The sequence below is a fragment of the Eupeodes corollae genome, chromosome 3, assembly GCF_945859685.1.
Source record: "Eupeodes corollae chromosome 3, idEupCoro1.1, whole genome shotgun sequence".
Taxonomy (NCBI): Eukaryota; Metazoa; Arthropoda; class Insecta; order Diptera; family Syrphidae; genus Eupeodes; species Eupeodes corollae.
Window position 1 is genome coordinate 117899738 of NC_079149.1, and position 20294 is coordinate 117920031.

The following is a 20294-nucleotide window of genomic DNA, read 5'->3' on the forward strand; positions in this document are numbered from 1 at the left end:
GTCTGTGGACCAATTTCAGTAAAATCATGTTCAGGATGTAGATTTTTCGTAACATTTGTGGACGATTATAGTCGAAATCTATATCGTTTTTAACGTTCAAGTGTCTCGTTGGAAATCTAAGTGGAAAGAAGATTAAAGTTTTGCGTACGGACAACGGTATGGAATATTACAATTCAAAGAACAAAACATAGCTTTTTATTTCTTCCCGAATTTTCTCGGTTTATTGTTTTTAAACCCGTTTTTCATCAACTATCACTCGAATAAAGTACATTTTAGGTCAATTAAAAAAAATCATGTTTGTTTTATTCCATTTAAAAAATTCTGGAAATCCAAACAAACAGCCTTTAGAAGATTAGCCTTTACATATGTATTACAAAATAAGCATGCCTTTTCTTTTTAAGAACTATGTTTTGTTTAACTTAAAAACTATTATGTGAATTTGACCTGATTGAGAAATTACAAGGTTAAATTCGAATTCCTGAAAACAAATCTTAGAAAATAGTTGTTGATCGTGTAACCGGTCTTTTTGTGGCTATTGTTTTTTGGACTCTCGTTTCGTAATAAATTGTATGGAGCCTGGGAATAACAAATATTCCAATTTTAAGTCAGATTACTTCTTTCGAAGCATTGCATCAACATTCATTTCTGAAGGCTACAACAAATAACATGTTGTTTTTGTATCATCTGGGGTTGACATGTTGCTTTTGTATTATCTGGAATTGAAATAGTTTCTTTTAGTTTTACGGTAACTTTTGAAGTTTAAAATTAAAAACAAACATTTTTTAGCAAGACTTTTCCATTTTTTCATCGTTTATTTTGTAATTTTATTTTATTGTTGTAATTTTTTAATTATTTTTAGTTTCCTGTTTTTTGCATTGTTACTCTCCATTCTGATTTTCTAATTTTATTGTTGATGTTTTTTTTTCTGTTTCATAAATGTTTACTCGTTTACATTTTTGTTTGTTACATGTTTACATATCTACCTTTTGCGATTATTCCAAATATATTTCTTTATATATATATATACATATTATCATCTCGTTTTCAGTATATACCTACATACATACATTATTTTAATATATACATACATATATATTTCTGAATTTATTTGTTTGCTTTTTTGAGGGTTTTTTAAATACATTTATTATATTAAAAGATGCTGGTTTTTCTGTCTAGTGATCTATAATATTGATTTTTTGACCTGTTCGGCTCCATTATTTTTTAGGATGTATATAATCTGGCTCTTTCTCTATATTTTGTTTATAACAATGCTATTTTCTTCTATTTTTTCTTATTATCGTGTTTTCTTTCATCTAACGTTTTATTTTTGTTTTGTTTTCGCGATTATTAGGTTTTGTTGTTTTTTTTTGAAAAATATAAATGCAAAACAATTAAAATTGAAATCAGTTCTGCACGGGAACTTAATTTTTAAAATAAGAACAAAATTTATTTCGTCAAAATATTGTGTAATTTTTAATCAATTTTTGTATACCACAAATATTCTTTTTCAATTTTGTCTTAATTTTTGTTGTTTTCTTTGAGTGTTTATTGATTTTTTATTTGTTTTGTTTTGAATTAAATATACATTTACAATTTCCGTTTTATCTATAGGTTTATATAAAATTTTACATTGTATATAATTATATGTTTTAAGTTTTTCTGTTTTAATTTACCATTTTAAGCTATAACATTTTCCGATAACACCGCTATTCATCAAAAATTTGTTTGTTTTTTTACTTTAAAAGTAAATAATAAATTAGATTATACATTTTCGAATATATTTTTGTTTTTATATTAAACAAAGAATATTTGAACTTATAATTTAATAAAGTAGGAATTGTTTAATAATATTATATAAACTTCTCACGAGTATTTTTTTAAATGATATGTTAATATAGTGCGCTAAAAGAAATCAATTTTAAGACATTTTGTTCACTTTATGCGTACCTAAATATTTTAGTAATTTTAGTATATTAAATATAATATATTCAAATAAAATATAACTTATTTGAAACTTAGGGGACAGTTATAGCTATCATTAAGTTTTATCGTTTAAACCAAACATTGGAAATTTTTTCGACAGCTCGTTTATAGCGATCATTGAGAATTTCTGTCATTGAACAAAATTTCCTGATAGAAATCTACTGGAATTTTTTTTGATATATGTATGTCTGTCATTGGAACTGTGTTAAATTGAAAAACAAATCAGGGACGATTCATTTTACTTACGGATTTCCTTTTAGAAACAAAACTGACCAATTCAAAAATTCTAACAGCAAGCTCAGATCTCAGATTAGGATTTGGATAGGCAAAAATGAAAATGTGTGCAATTTTAGGTAAGGAGAGCATATTTGAATGATCTCTACCAGAATAAAAAACATAAGTTGTTTTTTAGTACAACTTTTGTTAGAGAATGGGCAGGCTTAGACTTAAAGTTGCGACTCTAGTCTCTGATTTTCTTCCTGTCAAAAATTACATTTTAACTAACATCGTCGTTTATATTTGTCACTCCGAAAATTTTCTATTATCTTCTGAACATATATATAGAAAAAAGAAATATGATTCCTTTGTTCAAGTATATTAATTTCTTTTACCAATCCAACTTGGAGGATACAAAGTTAAATATTTTGCCTAAAAACATAACGGAATCCTAATTTTATGTATTGTTCTCGATTTTAAATTGTTAGTTTTATATTTTTAAACAATGGCCTTAAGACAATAATGGATAATTATCGTAAATAATAATTTTACCAAAAATATACAAATTTAAAATCAATGTTCACGTTTCTTTTAATTTAACCACATGTTGAATAAGTAGCCCAGCTGTAAAAAATTCTGCACGATAAAGTTAAGGTCAAGTGTTAATGAAGTACATTTTTCAGTTTGATATTTTAATCGTGAGAAGTTTAAAAAAAAAACATTTTCAATTTACAAAACTTAACGTAACTTGTTTAATACAAAAATAAATAATTTAATCAATACAATAAATAATTATTACTTACAAAATATTTGTTAATTTACATAACATAATAAATCCAAACCATCATTATATACACTTTGAAAAGAGTTGTTTTTATTTTATTTTTTAAATACCGACCGTTTCAACGTTTTCTTTTGAAAAATTACGTTATGTTATGTAGGTATGTATTTTATTTTTGTTTTTTAGTTTTTGTTTTGTTTTTCAATCAAAATGGAGGGAAAAGAAAATTGTATTGATATTTTTAATTATGTTTGTATGAATTTTGTTTATATAATGTATAATATTATTATTGTAGTTCATTTCATTTTATTTATTTTAAATCTTAAGAAAGATGGTACAAATACAAATTGTTGATCTTTTGTTGTTTATAATTATTATTATTTTTCAGTGTTTTGTAGGATTAATAAGTTAAATACATTTACATATACAATATAAATATATTTTCGTAAAAGTGGTTAATAAAAAAATGCAAAAGATGTTATCATTCAGTTTTTTGTTTAATTAATTTTTTTTTTATTTAACATAGGAGAGGACGAAAAAAATTACAATATGCATTTGCATATTATTTTATTGAATATATAATGGATGGTCTCTGATGGAATAATATATAATAATTATAATAACATATTAATAATAATTGTTTACATATATAATTTATACATATAATGTATATAATTCTTAATAGTAATTTCTTTTGTTTTTATTTATTCAATAAACAAATTTGTGGTTGTTTTTTTTTAATTTTTTGTTTCATTTACTATACAAACTTATTACGAAAGTGTATAAATATGTTCTTTGTTGTTGTTTTTTTTTTTGTTTAAATTTATTATTATACTATTTATTGATTTTTATTTTTTGTTTTATTCTATACCATTTGTTAATTGTGTATTTTTGCGATTTTGTTTTTGTTTGTGTTTGCTGATTTGTATTCTTCTCAAATTTGTTTTTTGTTTTAGTAAAATTTAAATTGAAAAAAATAAAAATTTAAGAACAAAAATTAAAAATCTACTCATTTATATTTTATATGAAAATAATTGTAATAAAATCTGAAAATTAAACACCTATTTGCGATTTATTGTTGTTTTGGTTTTTGTTTTGGAATGTTGTTTATATGTAATGTTTATATATGATGGCTTATGGTTTATTTTATTATTATTGATTTTTTTTATTTTATTATTATTATTTTATGTGTCCTGTGAACGTTTTTGGAAAGAAATAAATACTATCACGAACTTGAATTATCTACGGAACGGGATGTGGATGGACCAGCTTGAATTTGTTCATCAAGGACGAATGTGGGACTCTGGCGGGATGTTGACGCTATGGGTTGATAATGATAGCCTTCACGATAACGATGATTTGATTTTCTTGTTTGTGATTGACCCAATGTTGGTCGTTTATTATTTGCTTGATCGGGTCGTTTGGCTGAAACATAAAAAATAAAAAAATGAAATATGTACTAAAAATGGTGACACATTTTGATTATTTTTAAATAATGATATTTCTCATTGTCGAAGTGATTTGAAAAAGGGAAAACGGATATGTATTCATAGTTTGAATATCTATTGGAAATCAAAACCATCAATACTATTTTACCCTTTTAATTTCAGTAAGTTCCTTTGGCAAAATAAATCGATTAATTATAACTTTCTGACAAAAACATCTATTTTACGATTGATTAGCAAAAATTAATTGATTTACTTTTAATATGGATCAAAAAAGTGTTCACATGCGACTCTTGTTGGCAGTTTCTAAGATGTCGACCTTTTTTAAATCTAACAATTTTGAAAGTTCTTAATTGAGTGTCATTGTTTTGAGTATGTTTTTATTTTTTTTTTTATTTTCAAATGTGAATAAACTTTTGTGAAAAATTAAATGACACCTATTTGGTTTGACATTTACCCGAATTTCCATTCTTTTCAGGATCAGAAAGAAAGAAATGTATGTACACATGTACGTAAATAAACATACTATTTAAAAATGCAAATGATAAATTAAACTCATCTTCTTTTGCAGTCTACAAGCAGGTATTAATTTAAAAAAATATTGAAAATGCGACAGCTACCGAGGGCAGTTCATGACAGAAGGAATAACACAATGACAACGATTAATGCAAATCGACATACGTCATACTAAGTTATTAAATCAATTTTTTTCAGTTGAAAGACTGACATTTACGAAAATGGATCACTTAACTTTCTCAAAACGCATACAAATTGTTAAAACCTTCTACAAAAGTTGTGATTCTGCCACAGCCACATATCGTGCTTTAAGAGGAGATTATGGTTAATCGTCCAGCTACGGAAGCAATTGGCAAAATTGTGAAAACATTTTAAGAGACTGGATTGGTTGTTAATAAATAATCGTTTTTGGGATTCTGAGAATGCAAATTTAATTTAATTTAGTAAATTAGGCTATTAGATCCACAAAAAGTCACTGTTTGATGCGCTCTTTGGTCGGAGTTTTGATTGGACATGGAACCACTGTCCCCGTCAATTCGGAGCGTTATGGCTGAAACACAAACTCGCTTCAGCTTCGTCTGCGTTACGATGGGCTTGCTTCGAGGTTGCTTCGAATGACATTTCTAAAGTGACACTTCCTATAATAACCAATGGGAACCCCTCCAAACATAAATGTATTTTGATTGTTGACTTTTTTTACAGCTGTTGAGCTGTCAGACAAAGCAAATGTATAGTAAATTAAAATGAAAAGTGAGGTCAAAGCTTCATTGTGATAGTGATAGCAAGCACTGAAATCCAATGGCTGAACTCGTAAACATCAGGCGAAGTCGAAGGTGAAGCGTGTTTGTGTTTCAGCCATTATAGTCATATTATAACCGAGTTAATACGACTTTGAGAATATGTGGTTTCAATAAAACGGTGCCAGTTGCCACACAACTCGAGTGAATATGGCTTTATTGCAGGAGACCGTGGTTTATGCAGATACACCTTTAACTCTTAAACAACTGAACTATCATTCGTCAATTTATGGATGAGATGTTTATAATCGGAAATGGTCGGAAATTTCTTCTCTTCGAAAGATTCGATGCTTGCAACATTTATATGATGTAGTGTTTCACACATAATGTCAACGTTCAAACTTTATAACAAAAAAATGAATACCAAGAAAAAAATATTTTATGTGTTTTATTTACGTTTACTTTTGAAACTAGGTAAACCTGCATATTTTTCTTAAGTAAATTTGGTTTTGAATAAAAGTATAGACTTTTTGTAATGTATAGAAAACAACTAAAATTAAACATTGTGCTGCTTGAACTACTGTCATCGTACTTCTCAATCTTTTATTCAAATTTATTTTCACTTGATGGGATTTTAATGAAAAATATAAACTTGATTAATTATTTTGCACATTTCAAAAATTTTACTTTAATGAGAATGTTTAAAATATTTTCAACTCAGTTTTCGCAATCAAGCTAACAGGATCAAATCTCCTAACAAATTTTAATCTTAATCAAAAATAAATCAATTTGATCTGTTTATTGGAACCCAGCCATTGAAAAATCGTCAATTTGACAGATTGAAATTAAAAATAAATTGATTTACATATTTTAATAGTAGAGGACAAGAAAGATTTAAGATACAAATTATCTAATTTAACTCAAACCTAAATTGAAAACTTTTGATGAAAAATTAAAACTTGTTTGACTTTAATCGTGGACACTTCTATCTATACAATCTAATGTTAATTTCAATTTTAAAAACATATTAGCAAAAAGCAAAGTCCTGTACGAGTAAATAGAGGATTTTTTCTTAAATTTCTAGTGAAATATTCGATCAAACTTTTAAAATTTTTAATTCATCAAATTATATTACATATGAGTGCAAAAATCATATAGCCAGAGAGAAATGTCCCCGTTCATTTATGTTTTTTCTTTTTAAACCAAACAGGAATCTATGAACCTTAAAAGGCACTATAATTTAATTAAAAATGCTCCTTTTATTGGGTGCTCTGGAATATATTGAACTCTAAAATATACATTAGCTATAGAACTGATTCACAACATTGTTATAGACCCACAATAAAATTTTCATTTAAGTCGAAACATTGAACAGAAGAAAAAAAATGTTTTTCCGCATCTTTCCCTAAACAGATTTCGTGGGATGCCTATAGCTATCGACCTTCTTTTTTTAGAAGAAACAGGGACTCTTCAGTTCTCATCATCAGAAAGAATTTTATATTTTACTGTTTCTTTTTAATATCTGATGTGATTTAATCAATAAATGCACTTTCATCGGGAATTCAAAAGGTTTTGAGAGGAAACCACCTCAACCTCAACAACCACTCCGCTCCGCTCCGCGCCGCCGCCGCTTGCATGATGTCCCTGGGGCGTAGAGTAGGACCTAGACTCAGTTAGACCAAAATAAAATACATAGTTGGAGGGGGCGGGTTGGTGTGTCGAATGCGAATGTCAATGCGATAAGGATATGTTTTCATACATTTTCTTTTGTTTAATTTGTGTTGCCTCTATTTCAAATGCCTACAAGGAATAGGTATAGATTGAAAGCTTACAAAGTCTCATCGTATTGACCAGTATAAGTGGAACGTGCTTCATGTGCTTGGTTCAATAGGATGTCGATGATGATGATGATGGTGTGATGGGGTGATGGAGAGATGAGGCTCAGTATCATGATGATGGAACACAATATCTCCTTGTGTCCATAATTGATTATGGATGAAAAGTTTTTTTTTTCTTCAAAATATCATCATCCAAGTAGAAGCGTCATAATAGGCAACAGAAGGGAACACAGAGCCGCAAGTATTATAATGAAGGATGTTGTCGGAAACATCATCAAGGGTAAGTTATATGTATAAAAAACGCTCTCAGACGTTGAAGAATTCAAAATATTTTAATGAACTGAAGTGATTCCTGTCATTGTTTGACGTTGAGCTGAGTATGTAACTAAGTATATATACAATATGTTGACATCGAGAGGTCGCCTTGTTTGTGACAACGTTTATGGAAAATGTTGCTGGGTTATTGATTCAATTATAAACAAGAGGGGGCAGACTTAATGGAAAAATTAACTGAAGTGCAAGTTATAGGGTAAGGCGAAGGACTACAACACAACACACCACTATACTATAGGCAAAGTCAGCAAATATAAGCACAAGTGCACCGATATGAAAGGAAGCTTACGGAAGTCATTAGAGACGTACATTTAGAAAATAATTTGTTTACGTAGTACTTGAGAGCCATGATGGGTTTTTGAAAAGTAAAAGCCATCATAAGTAAAGGACTATAGAATGCAGGTTAACATGGGCTTTTAAAGAAGAATCTATAGCATGAATAACAGAATTTCTTTCCTTTTTCTATACGTAACATAGATATATGTATATTTATATAATAAATAGCCAATGAGAATTAACTTAATTAAGGACGGTTATATGTATAGAAGGTTTTATAATAGGAGGTATATACGGTTCGATAAGTTTGAACTGAAGGTTTATTTTCAATGTACCTACTCCTATACAGATTATATTGTTCTCATGCGTCGTTGGTCATTATTAAAAGGATATATGGAAAGTGAGTGTATATTTTTAAAACATTCCCTTATAACTCACCAGGTATATAAGGCTTTTGATTACACGACGACGAAGATGATATTCGATTGCATTGATTATGATGGTTTGCTTCACTATGTGGCGTGCTGTTATGATTCGGCACTTCAGTACTTTCAGCTGTGCTAAGAAGGATCATTTCGCGATCCTCGATATACATTTCGCTGCCATCGTCTAGCACATGACGATAGAGTTGTGGCCATGTAGCCAATCCTGAGAGAATGAAGGCCTCTACAGCGCAAACATAACCTATGATCTAAATATATAAAAAAACACAAAATATTATTTTAAAAAAATTAACAAATTAAAACAAAAATATCTACCGCAGATGCAAATAGAGTTTCCTTTGTGTGTTTCGGCACCCATGAAAATTCCTCGGCAAAAATGACCATATGTAGTAAAAGGCTGGAACCCAAAATGTAAAATAAACCAATACTCAGGTACATCCAAGTGTTCTGCAATTATTTTAAAGATACAAACAAAATTAGTTTCAATTTTATCCAAAATAGGATTTTCAAAAACTTACCACTTTAGTCCAATTGAATGGAAACATCAGTGCTATGTGCGAAATATCGAGAAACAACATTACACAGGTTATTAGGAGGGAAAACACTGCACAGAAAATCATTAATCTTAAGCGTCCTATGAGTGGCAGTAGAAAAAGACCAACTTGAACGGTGCCAGCTGAGCATTCGCATGCAAGGCAAGCGGCAGAAGATAACTAAAAAGAACGAAAATAAAAATAAGTTTTACAAAATTAAACAACAACATAAAAACACAAAAAATAGAGATAGACTGTTTTTTTTAATTATGTAGATACAATTATAATGTACAATCAAGAGTAAATATGTTTTTCAAAATACTAACCACCAAAAGAAATCGTACAATCCCTGTTGGTGTTTTTAAATGTTGAGAATCACAGTGCAATACAACACCCCACGCCAATGGCGAATGATCACTGCTTTGTCTATAGTTGGCGTGTGAGTCCCACGATGTGCAAGTACCTAGTGGCGACTCCAAGGATAATGACAATTCTCCGGCTCTGCTGCCAGCTATTTCAAAATCCTGCACGTCGTCCAGCTGACAGCAGACCGGCTCTAAATCACGTATTTCGTCCAGCAGGAATTCTATCTCATCCGTACCATATAAATCAGATTCAGATGGTGTTTGAAGTTGGGGTTGTTGCATTTCCCGCTGCGGGGGCTGTCCCACATCACCGGATTTTATGAAGAATTATTTGAAAAATCCAAATAAATGATTGCGTTGATACTGAAATTATATTTGAAAATTTAAAGTGAATTTATTGTAATTAAAGAAAATTATACAAATGGACATACACATGTAACTAAATGTTTTTATATGCTTAACAAATTTAAAATATTTAAGGTCTTTTAATTATTGTATAAAATAATTAAAAAATTTATAAAATGAAGTTGTTCTTTGGTAAACCAGAAAAATTTATTTCTGTTAAAAATACATATTTTTTGTTGGTACGAGTATAATGGTTAATTTTGCAATTTAAGATTCTTGTAATAAGTGATTTCAGTTCGTCAAAAATATAGATTTCGTTACATTGGTATTCTAATGGGTAATTTTCGGTATATTTAACAATATATTCAACAAAGAAGTTTTTGGTTTGCCCTCTAAAATTCTTACGATCCCCACTAAACTACAATTCTTTTTTCTAGAAAGATGAGAAAGGTTTCAATACAATGTTCTTCACTGGACTCCCTAGCACATAATACCCGTGTTGTGTTGGAAAATCTATCATAAGCATAGTAGAATTTTACACGAATAACAAAAACAATATCCGCAGCATGAATATTACCGACAAAGTTAAAGATCTTAATACGGATGGGTTTTCGGCATTTATACGAGTCTCGAATGAATCTTATGTGATTTATTTATCAAATGTTGGCACGATTGATATTGCATTTGTATCTCGATGGCTGTGTTCGTTGAGTAGTTGTGCATTTGGGATCATGTGTTTTCCATTGGGGAAAAATCAACTTGTTACTGTTGATATTAATGAAAATGGACTAACTGGGCTTATTTTGCAAGAGAAGCAATAGAAAAGATATTTAGGTTTTTCTATGTTTCCATCAAAAGGTTTATCTCAGTTAAGATTAAATAAATCTTTTTGGTGTTTCCACCGAGCAAGAAGATTTAAAAACGATTAAGTTTGACAGTACTTTCTAAAATGGAAATGGTGTTTCGATGTTTCTTATGAAGTGCAAGTGAGATAGTTTGATTCGTTATAAAAAATGAAATGATGAATGAATAGTTCAGCATCATATAAGAATATGCTACCTACTCCATGTGAAATTTTTTTGTTTAATTTGATTAAAACAAAATTATATTTTTTGTACACAAACATGCAAATAAACAGGCCATAATGCATTATTTGTAAAACCAACTCCTACAGGTTTTTCTTTACAAATTTTGACTCGACTCCGATCCCCGACCGGCTCATTTTAACTCGATTCAGGTATATAAAGAATTGAGCCTCGCTTCAACAACACATGTTAATGTAGTCCTCGAACAAACCCCATTTTTGATGTTTATATTTTATGTGAAAACTGCAATTGTTAAATAAACTTTTTTTATAGAATCTCAATTTGCAGATGTTTTTTAACCCTTTATTCTTAAAAAATTATGCATTTTATTAGTTTTAGTTAGTTTTTTTGCTGAAGTTACTTATAACTTTTGATTTTCACAAAAGTTTCTTCTATTTGTGTTTTTTTTTTAATTATTATTCTGACAGGTCTACTTTCAATTGTACCAATTTTTAAAAGCAAAAATCTGGCTACTGCCGATGGGTTTTCTTGAGAATTTTCTACTATACTATTGATAGAATGCCAAAAAAACACGGATAATCTCTTTTTCCTTAATCTTTTGGTATTGGTAACATAACAGTTTTGTGGTTGAGATATCTCGGAAACTAACGAGCAAAAACAAAACACCATATCCCCAATCATTACGATTTTCTAATTTTGAAAAATGTTTGAGGGGATGCGTTTTTTTATTCATCCGAGATTAAATCGCTTTAGACTTAAATTCCTGTATCATTAGAATTTCCCTTCTAGTGACTTGATATAATTTCACAGTTTTGTTGTTGGTTGGCTTTGAACGATTAAAGGCAGAGGCACAATATTTAAGTAGCTTTCGGCTTATTATGGGTCTTGTTTCACAAATATCTACATATAACAAAAGATCTTCCAATAAGCACTTCCAAACTTTGACAGATGGTTATGGCCATGATTTTGAGGCAACATCAGTCAAATTATTGAAAAACAAAGTTTTAGATGATAAGAACAAATAAAGTCTTTGCTTAGAATTATTTAGGCATGTTAAGATTATAAAATTATGAAGGGACGTATCAACCCAGTTAAATTATCTAGGATAGTTTTTTGGAAGGTTGAATGTGGTGGGTATTTGGTATAAGGTGATTTGTGGGAAAACCACTAGTGGAATGTTTTGGTTTTAGCTACCTGAAAGTAGCAAATGACAAATGTACTAAAAATACTTTTTTAAATTTTTTGAAAACATCTTTGACAACCTCATAACTCAGTTCAAGAAAAAACTCTATTCATTCAATGTCATTCATTGATAAATCAAAGGTATATTATAACAATCTAATAAAATATTAAAGTACTGCCAAGAAACCTACCTTAAAGGTATTAGACTAAAAGCTCTTAGAAACAAAACTTATTAAATATTTTTTGTTCTTAAAATTTCTTATATTCCAACGTAAGTTTTGACAAACAAAAGTATGATCTCTCAACTGAACATTTCTACAAAAAGCTTTAAAATAATTTTTAAGAAATATTTAATCAAAGTATTTTGCATTATGCTGTTTGGTGCTTTTTTTCTAATAAAAAACATGATGGCTGTTCTATTCATGCGTTAGGTCAAAACCCAGTATCCCTTTCCATGAGAAACAAAATATTAATGAATATGCATACCAGTATATATTTGCTTCCTAATTCTGGTAATCAAATCCTCCCTCATAAACAAGACAGAAAATAACCTTTCTTTTTACAATTCAAACCATAAGCTATCCTGAGGCCAAAAGTCCTTGCCGCAAATAAATAACATAATGTGATTAATTTTTAGTAATCCTATTAATCTAAAGCAATTTGTATACGAGTACTATAGCCTACATACATACTAAACCAACCAGCCATCATCAGAACATAATACCCTTTTCCTGGTTGTTGAATAGCTTTCATCTTGCATGTAGCTCGAATTCTGTCCATATAAACTCGCAGTTTCTCAGATCAGTAAAGGGGATGAAAGAGTAGAGAATGCAACAATTCCCATCTCTGTATGGGGTCAAGATGTTTACAATTAACAAAACCTGGTGAGTAAGTAAGTGTGTGTATTTTATTACTCTTTAAAGAGGAATATGCTTTAGATACCCCCATATGCCGCTACTCTTATGTACATGTATAGCACTCTCTACATTATATTGATTCTCTGATGCTCCTAGTTCAACTCAGGATCAATTATTCGAATTTACATACAAAGTAAAGGCCCTCCTTTACGTCTATCCTCCTTGTATCCCTACCTCTACTGCCTCCGCCAACTCCTCTTACGCTCTCTACTCTTAAGCTACTACCTATCGTCATCGTAGTCGAGTCGCAAACTACCATTGCCATCCAATATATGCAAATTTATTGTCAACAGGGAGCATAACGTTATAACCGCACAACCAGCAAAAGCAGAAGCCCAAGCCCAAGCTGAAGCAACGATAGCAGAAGTAACAACAGCTATTGTACTGTGAATAGACACAAACAATTCATAGTCCATGAATATGAAAGATCCTTTGGCACTCAGTTCCAAGCTCACATCACATCATAGAGCACCAAAGCACCACCCACCCAGATATTGCCTACTACAGTTTGATTATAAATTAAAAATAGTGCAATTCAATTCATTGACCTAGTTCCCCAACTCACCTACCTCCCCCCATTACTCCCTCCCACACACAGAGCACAGATATGATGTACTGATAGTTTTACCATGCTGAACGCTGAACCTGAACGAGTCCCAACCGCGCCACACCGCCCTCCATAAAAAGGATAATTCATGTAGACAATATGAACGACTGAGCACAATGTGTAGTACTCGGGCAGAAGAAATGCTAAAAATGCCACCACCACCATCGTCATAGTGCTACAAACCCAGGACGACACGGCCGGAAGTTTAGTGTTTCACTAGAGTAGACAGTGTGGCAATTATAAGTCGTCGATAGCCAGGAGAAGTATGAATCGTTTAATTCTTCTGACACATTCCACTTATATAAATACAGTCGCGCTAGCAAAATGAAATTTAACAGCAGTGTAGAAATCGGGAGAGTGCACATAAGAGCCGTAGAATGTGCACAAAGTGAGTGCACCTTGGATTGTTGGCGATAATAAAATGCAGACTATGCTCAAGCTCAGACTTAAGCCCAAACTCACGTCTTTGGAGTTACAAAAAGAACCACCGCGCCGCCGATTTCTAACGTGAATATAATTTTATTTGAACTGGAAGTTGTAAGTTTTTATGTGTGTTTTATGGCGAAAAAGGATGTACCTACAAAGGGAAAAGTAAATGATTGCAGTATAGTCCTCGATACATCAAGAACAAGAAAAATAAGAAGAAGAAGTTTTTTGCCATAAGTATATAGGTATATTCTTTTGTTGGTGTTTAGTTCATTTCATATATCGTCGTAGTCCTCGATGTCGACGTATTCGTCTTTATCGTCCTTATACAATACTGAAAGCATCGACAACACGAGTATTCAACTGGGATTTCTATAGTTCTTTTGAAGAGAATATTTTCTTTTTGGAAACCAGCCGACATGTGCATTTTCTGCTCTTTTTGTTTGAACAATCGAAAAATCTTCCGGGTATACCGATGCTGTATTATAATAGTCATACTCTATGAATGATGCAAGAGGTTTTTATTCTTTATTTTCGAAAGAGATTCTTCATTTGTGACATAGTTACGTAAATATGTACTGGTATTGAGCAACAACATAAAGTAGTTGATGGGAATATATTAAGAAAAAAGGAAAAACAAAAGAACACATTAATGGTATTGGAATTATAAGTATTCACACTTTTGCAAAAGGTACACAATATAATTTTTGTACATTAAGCATATTAAATGTAGGCCGTTGATAAATTACTAACAATAAAAGAGAACAGGTCAAAATTTGGTTTTGTGATACCTTTAAGAGTATATTATCATTATATTCAAAAGTTACACTAGTTAACTTAATTAAATGCACTAGGAAAGGATGTTTTTGATTATTAAGACAAACTTCGAATAGCTCCATTATCATGCAAAACAGTTTTGGATTAAAAAAATATATTTGAAAATCAATTTGTACCGAATACAATTCAGTTTATTGTATCACATCTGACTATTCATACTCAATAAAGTGTAAAGTTTAAATAGAGTACCATAAGTCATGAATATTTGTTGAATATTTGTGTTATAATTTGAAATTAATACAAACTAGACTTAGAGCCAAGTTTATTGTATTAAAAAATTTAATTTATAACATGGAGTAAAATGTAATACAAAAAAGTGCACTTCGACGTATACGTACTTTTTTCTGTGTTTTTATGGGATCATTTTTAATCATCTTTATTTTTATAGAACTAAATGTTTTGTTAAAGTTTAACAAAGTAGATCGTAAATCACCTTAGATATGTATATAGATTATGTTGTTAATAGAATTTCTATAATCAGAACTAAATAACATTGACCTATCCTAACATTTAGGTCTTTAAAAATTAGCTCTATTATTAATATATTTATTTATTCACATTAATTAAAGATCTTAAAATCTACAGTTATATTACAAAAGGTCGAGAGATAAATAATCATTTATAACAAAATAAAATTAGGCGTAATAATATATAACATTAAGTGTTTAAAATAATAATTATATAAACACGGTTTGATTAATTAATTCGAAAAGAACAAAAGTATATTATTTTTTAAAGTTTATGCGTTTATAAGAAAATTAAAATCAATATGATTTAAAACAACGAGTTAAAAGTTCATTACGAGCATAGTTTACCCTATGTATGTTCCTTTTCCCGCAATAAGCAAAGTTCTCTTATTTAACGCGAGGGGGCATACAAATTGGCATTTGATATGATGCGACAAAATGTTACTTGTAAACATTACTAAAAACATTTCCCTTCTATTTTCAAGTGATTGAGTTCTAGTCCAGTACGACGGGATTTCGATGTTCCAAAAAAATTTCTGAATTATAAATCTTGTACATTTTTTTTTGGATAATTTCAATTTTATTTGAATAAATATTGTTGTAAGGATTCCAAATCACACAACAGTGTTCTCAGTTTAATCTAACATACGAGTTAAATTTAATTTTCTTATGGACAATATGGTCCTTGAAGTCTTTTGAATTACGGTTAATAAAACTTAGCATTGAAATAGATTTAGCTACAATATATTCTACATGCTCACTAAAGTTTAGTTTTGAATCAAACAATGCACCAAGGTCCTTTTTCTCAAAAACCATTTCAAGAACAAAGTTATAAACTTTGTAATCAAAAGGAATTTTCGAAAAATTGCGACAAAAAGAAAAAAAAAATTATATTTATTAACGTTCAAGAATAATAATTGTACACCATTCTGTTAACTTGGAGAACATTTTGCAAAAGTATACAATCATTTAAAGAATTTATGCATTTGAAAAACTTTAAACCATCTGCAGATAAAAGTGTGCTAGAATTTAAGAAGATATCAGCCAAGTCGTTAATAAATATTTAAAAAGAAGGGGACCAAGATGGCTTTCATGCGGTACACCCGAAGTAACAATAATTGGACCAGAGAGTACTTAATCAATACAAACGAAAGGTACACGACCCTTTAGATAGGACTCCAACCATTTCAAAATATTTGAGCGAAGCAAATTGTTTCAGTTTTTGAATCAAAATAGTATGACTAACTCTATCAAAAGCCTTCGCAAAATCAGAGTAAATAAAATCAATTTGGTAGCCTTCTTCGAGTTTATTTCAAACAAAATTGGAAAAGATAGAAAGATTAGTGGCTGTGGATCTTGCTGCAATAAAGCCATGTTGAAAAGGTGGAAAATGATTCTTAAGGAACAATGTCAACTTTTCACATATAATTTTTTCCAAGATTTTCGGTATACTTTATAATTCACAAAAAGAACGGTAGTTATTTACTTCCTGCTTAGGACTATTTTTATGAATTGGAGAAAATTATTTTTCCCGCATTGAAAATGAAATAACTGAATAATAGAAGAACGAATTAAATCAAATCCCCAAATATTGTTTCGGTTTTTCATATTTTTGGATTGGGTTCAATGGGTCTAACAGCTTAAGATAAACGGACAAACAAAGTCAAATACAAATATTTGATGATGGGGTTGGCATACGTGAAACAAGTTTCAGGAGTTTTTTTAAGAGCCTGAGCTAGATATTTAAAAAGAAAAAAGAGGCTGGGATGCGACTCACACTGATAACTTCCCATCCCGTCTGTCGATTTGTTTCTAATTTTTTGTAAAAAAAAACTGTCAATTCGATTTTTCTCAACATTTTTCAGAATGTTAAAAACAATATTTCTTATAAGATAAAATAAGTTTGAAGCCTAAATTTTAAGTTTTTGAAAAGATATTTGAATCGATATTTAATTTTTAGCAACTTTGAGTAATGTTTTTTTTATATTTATATTTTTTATAAAAAAATTGTCAATTCAATTTTTCAACAAACAATATTCTTCGTTGCACAAAATTGGTTTGGAGATGAAATCATATTTGAGCCGTAAAATTTTGGATGTGACAAATTTTGTTTTTTTCAGTTTTTTTGATTTATAAAAAAAACCGTTATATGGATTTTTTTTTCAAAAAATATACTTCTTTGATATCACGTTACAATATATTATATAAAATTTAATTCAAATCTCTAGCGTTTTTGGTTCGTAAGATATTTAAAGTTAACCAACATTTTCACCTTTTTTTCAAACTGCTATGGTAAAAAAACCACCCACGCAGTTTTCTTGAGAGCCCTTTCTACATCTTTCTGCCTTATTATCTGTATAACAAAATTTATTTGAAATCGATATCTCTTCTGGTTTTTGAGCTATGGACGACGAAAAAAACGTCGCGAACATACTTACACACGGACGCACAGACATCTTTCAAAAAATCTTTTACTCTAGGGACCTTGAAACGTCGAGAAATGTCAGAATTTTCAATTTGACAAATCGGACCCATTACAATAACTTCCTATGGGAAGTTAATAAGGACTGAAGATGCTGCTAGCGTTTAAGCCGCATTGAACAGCCAGTTTTAGAATCTAAGCTATTTATTCAGGAATGTTCTTCATCACTAAAAACAGTTCGTCGGGCACAGTGCTCTATGTACTAATTAATCGGATTTATTTTATCCAAAGTAATTTTTCACAATTTGGGCATTGTTCATGATGAATTAAAAAATGAATTGAAATGACAACACACTTCGAAATTCTCAACTATTGTAATGTAAGTATGTTGAAAATATCTTGCAGTTCTAAATTTGAGGAAAAGGAAATTATATAATTACCTTCAGAATAACTTTATATTGCGAAGATTGACTTTTTTGATATATGGTGAAAGCACAAGAGAGAATCACTTATCAGTTTTTTCATTTACAAAAACTTATAAAACGACTATAAATAAACCTTAAAACAATTGTTTTCACTTTCGAGCTAATTAAAATGTATGAATACGTTATAATGAAAATTATAAGTGGTCAAAAATTTCAACGCAAAGCGGCTTATAATATAATTATTGACTGAAAACTTTGAAAAACTTTTAAATCAGTGTGGAAGTTTTTAAGGTTCGATGAAATTATTTGATTTTTTTCTTTTTACGATTTTTTGCAAATTTTGTTGGGGTAGCAAAATTAAGCTGTTTTTTTAATACAGCAGTCCAATAAATATAATTAACTTACACATATATACCATGGCGTATACGCATTTTTTTAAATAAATGTAGATAATTTTTTTAATGATTATTTTTAATTATATTACTTAAAGCTAACTTAACCTCAAATATGTAGATAAATTAAAAATCATTAAGATAATTTACATACCCAATAATAATTTTAATTAGTTAAAAAAGCATTAATTTTTTTTCAAAGGAATATTTTCGTTAACTTTAGATGTATGTAAATCGTTTCCATTTAAAAAAATAAAATTATATGAATTCTTCTAACATTAAATTCCTTACGATGTACTAAAATCAAAAAGAAGTGTATCAGTTAACCAACTCTTTTTTGAAATCAAAAAGCTCACAATTACAAATATTTACCACCTAGATATAAAGGGGCGTGGTAAATAATTATTGAGATACAAAATTAAAATTTTCAAATAGTGTGAAAAATAGTTAATATTTTGTATTTATTTTTCATTTAAAATAAAACAAATATTTCACTATGTTGTTCTAAATTTTAAGTGTTAAAATTGGTCTTAATTAAAAAAAAATCTTTCAAAAAATGTTGAAATTTGTATGTGTGTATGTATGTGTTTGTTGTTTCCTGTCAAAAAATACTGTCAAGGTTGTCATGTTATATCAAAAATATTACATTCAATTCAATGCATATAAAACATACATATAATATGAGACAACAAATATTATGTTTATGTGTTATATTTCTGCCTTTCAATATTAAATAGGACACACTCTCATTTCAAATAAAAAGAAAAATTGAAAAAAAAATCCTTCTTCTTGGCAATTACTTTCACATATCCTTCAAAAGCAAACAGAACTGAACCGAACCGAAGTCCTTTTTTTCTCTTAACACATCTATATATACACACAAATAGTACACATATAAATATGTATTTATATAAATATAAAGTATATATAAAATCTGCATGCTTTATTATGTATTTTGTATCTTGTTCTTCTTTTTAGTATTATTATTATTAAAAAGAGATGTTTTATATCAATGAAAAGCAGTCCTAAAACTTCCGCTTTTCCTAGTCTTGAGTCCGCACTACACACCACACAGCATATATAATAGGGTGGGTCACATAGGTTTAGAGAACAAACTTTTTTTTTTCTAAAACGGTGAATTTATAAATTAATACAGCTATACATATTTGGGAAGGTACTCTTTAAACAAGCTCAGGTCTTTTAGACAAAATCCCAAAAAAGACCGTTTGAATTGTTAGAACACTAGGAAATGTGTTATGTCTTTCCCCACTCAATTAATTCAGCTTTATTACTAGTACTTCCAGGATTGTCCATCAGTTTCTGATTTATCTTAACTTTAAACGTTTTGTCAAATACAGAGATTCTTTTTTTTTAACCGGACATCAAGAATATGGAATAATTAAAAATAAAATAACCTCTGTTTTCACACTGTATGTAAACCTTAAAACGTGAAGCGTATTAATAGCCCCCTTAGTGCGTAAAAATTATAGATAAAAAGGAAAAGTAAATAATGATTTTAAATAATGCATTTGACCCACCCTAATAAAAAAGTTCATATAATAAAATTTAAAGAAAAAATCATCGTCAACATTATCATATACGTTGTCGTCGTCGTAGTCGAAGAAGGATCTGTATTGGAGTAATGGCCACATTGCGCCACATTAAATGAGAAACTAAATCATCTGCAGTCTATGATTGTCCCATATTCCTTCGCATACAAAGAAAATCTTCACACATACATCCATACCATATTCAAAACTTT

General features: G+C 29.5%; 1 protein-coding gene across 2 annotated transcripts in view; it reads right to left on the reverse strand.

Moving 5' to 3' along the window:
* Positions 1-816: 816 nt before the first annotated feature.
* Positions 817-20294, reverse strand: part of LOC129951820 (uncharacterized) — a 29730-nt gene continuing 10252 nt past the window's right edge. For both annotated transcript variants that reach the window (XM_056064169.1, XM_056064170.1), the window contains exons 2-6: positions 9428-9829; positions 9087-9281; positions 8884-9015; positions 8564-8816; positions 817-4405 (exon numbers count right to left, since the gene is read on the reverse strand). In XM_056064169.1, the coding sequence (XP_055920144.1) occupies positions 4206-4405; positions 8564-8816; positions 8884-9015; positions 9087-9281; positions 9428-9748 (1101 nt within the window). In that variant the 5' untranslated portion in view covers positions 9749-9829 and the 3' untranslated portion in view covers positions 817-4205. The remainder of the gene's footprint in view (positions 4406-8563; positions 8817-8883; positions 9016-9086; positions 9282-9427; positions 9830-20294) is intronic.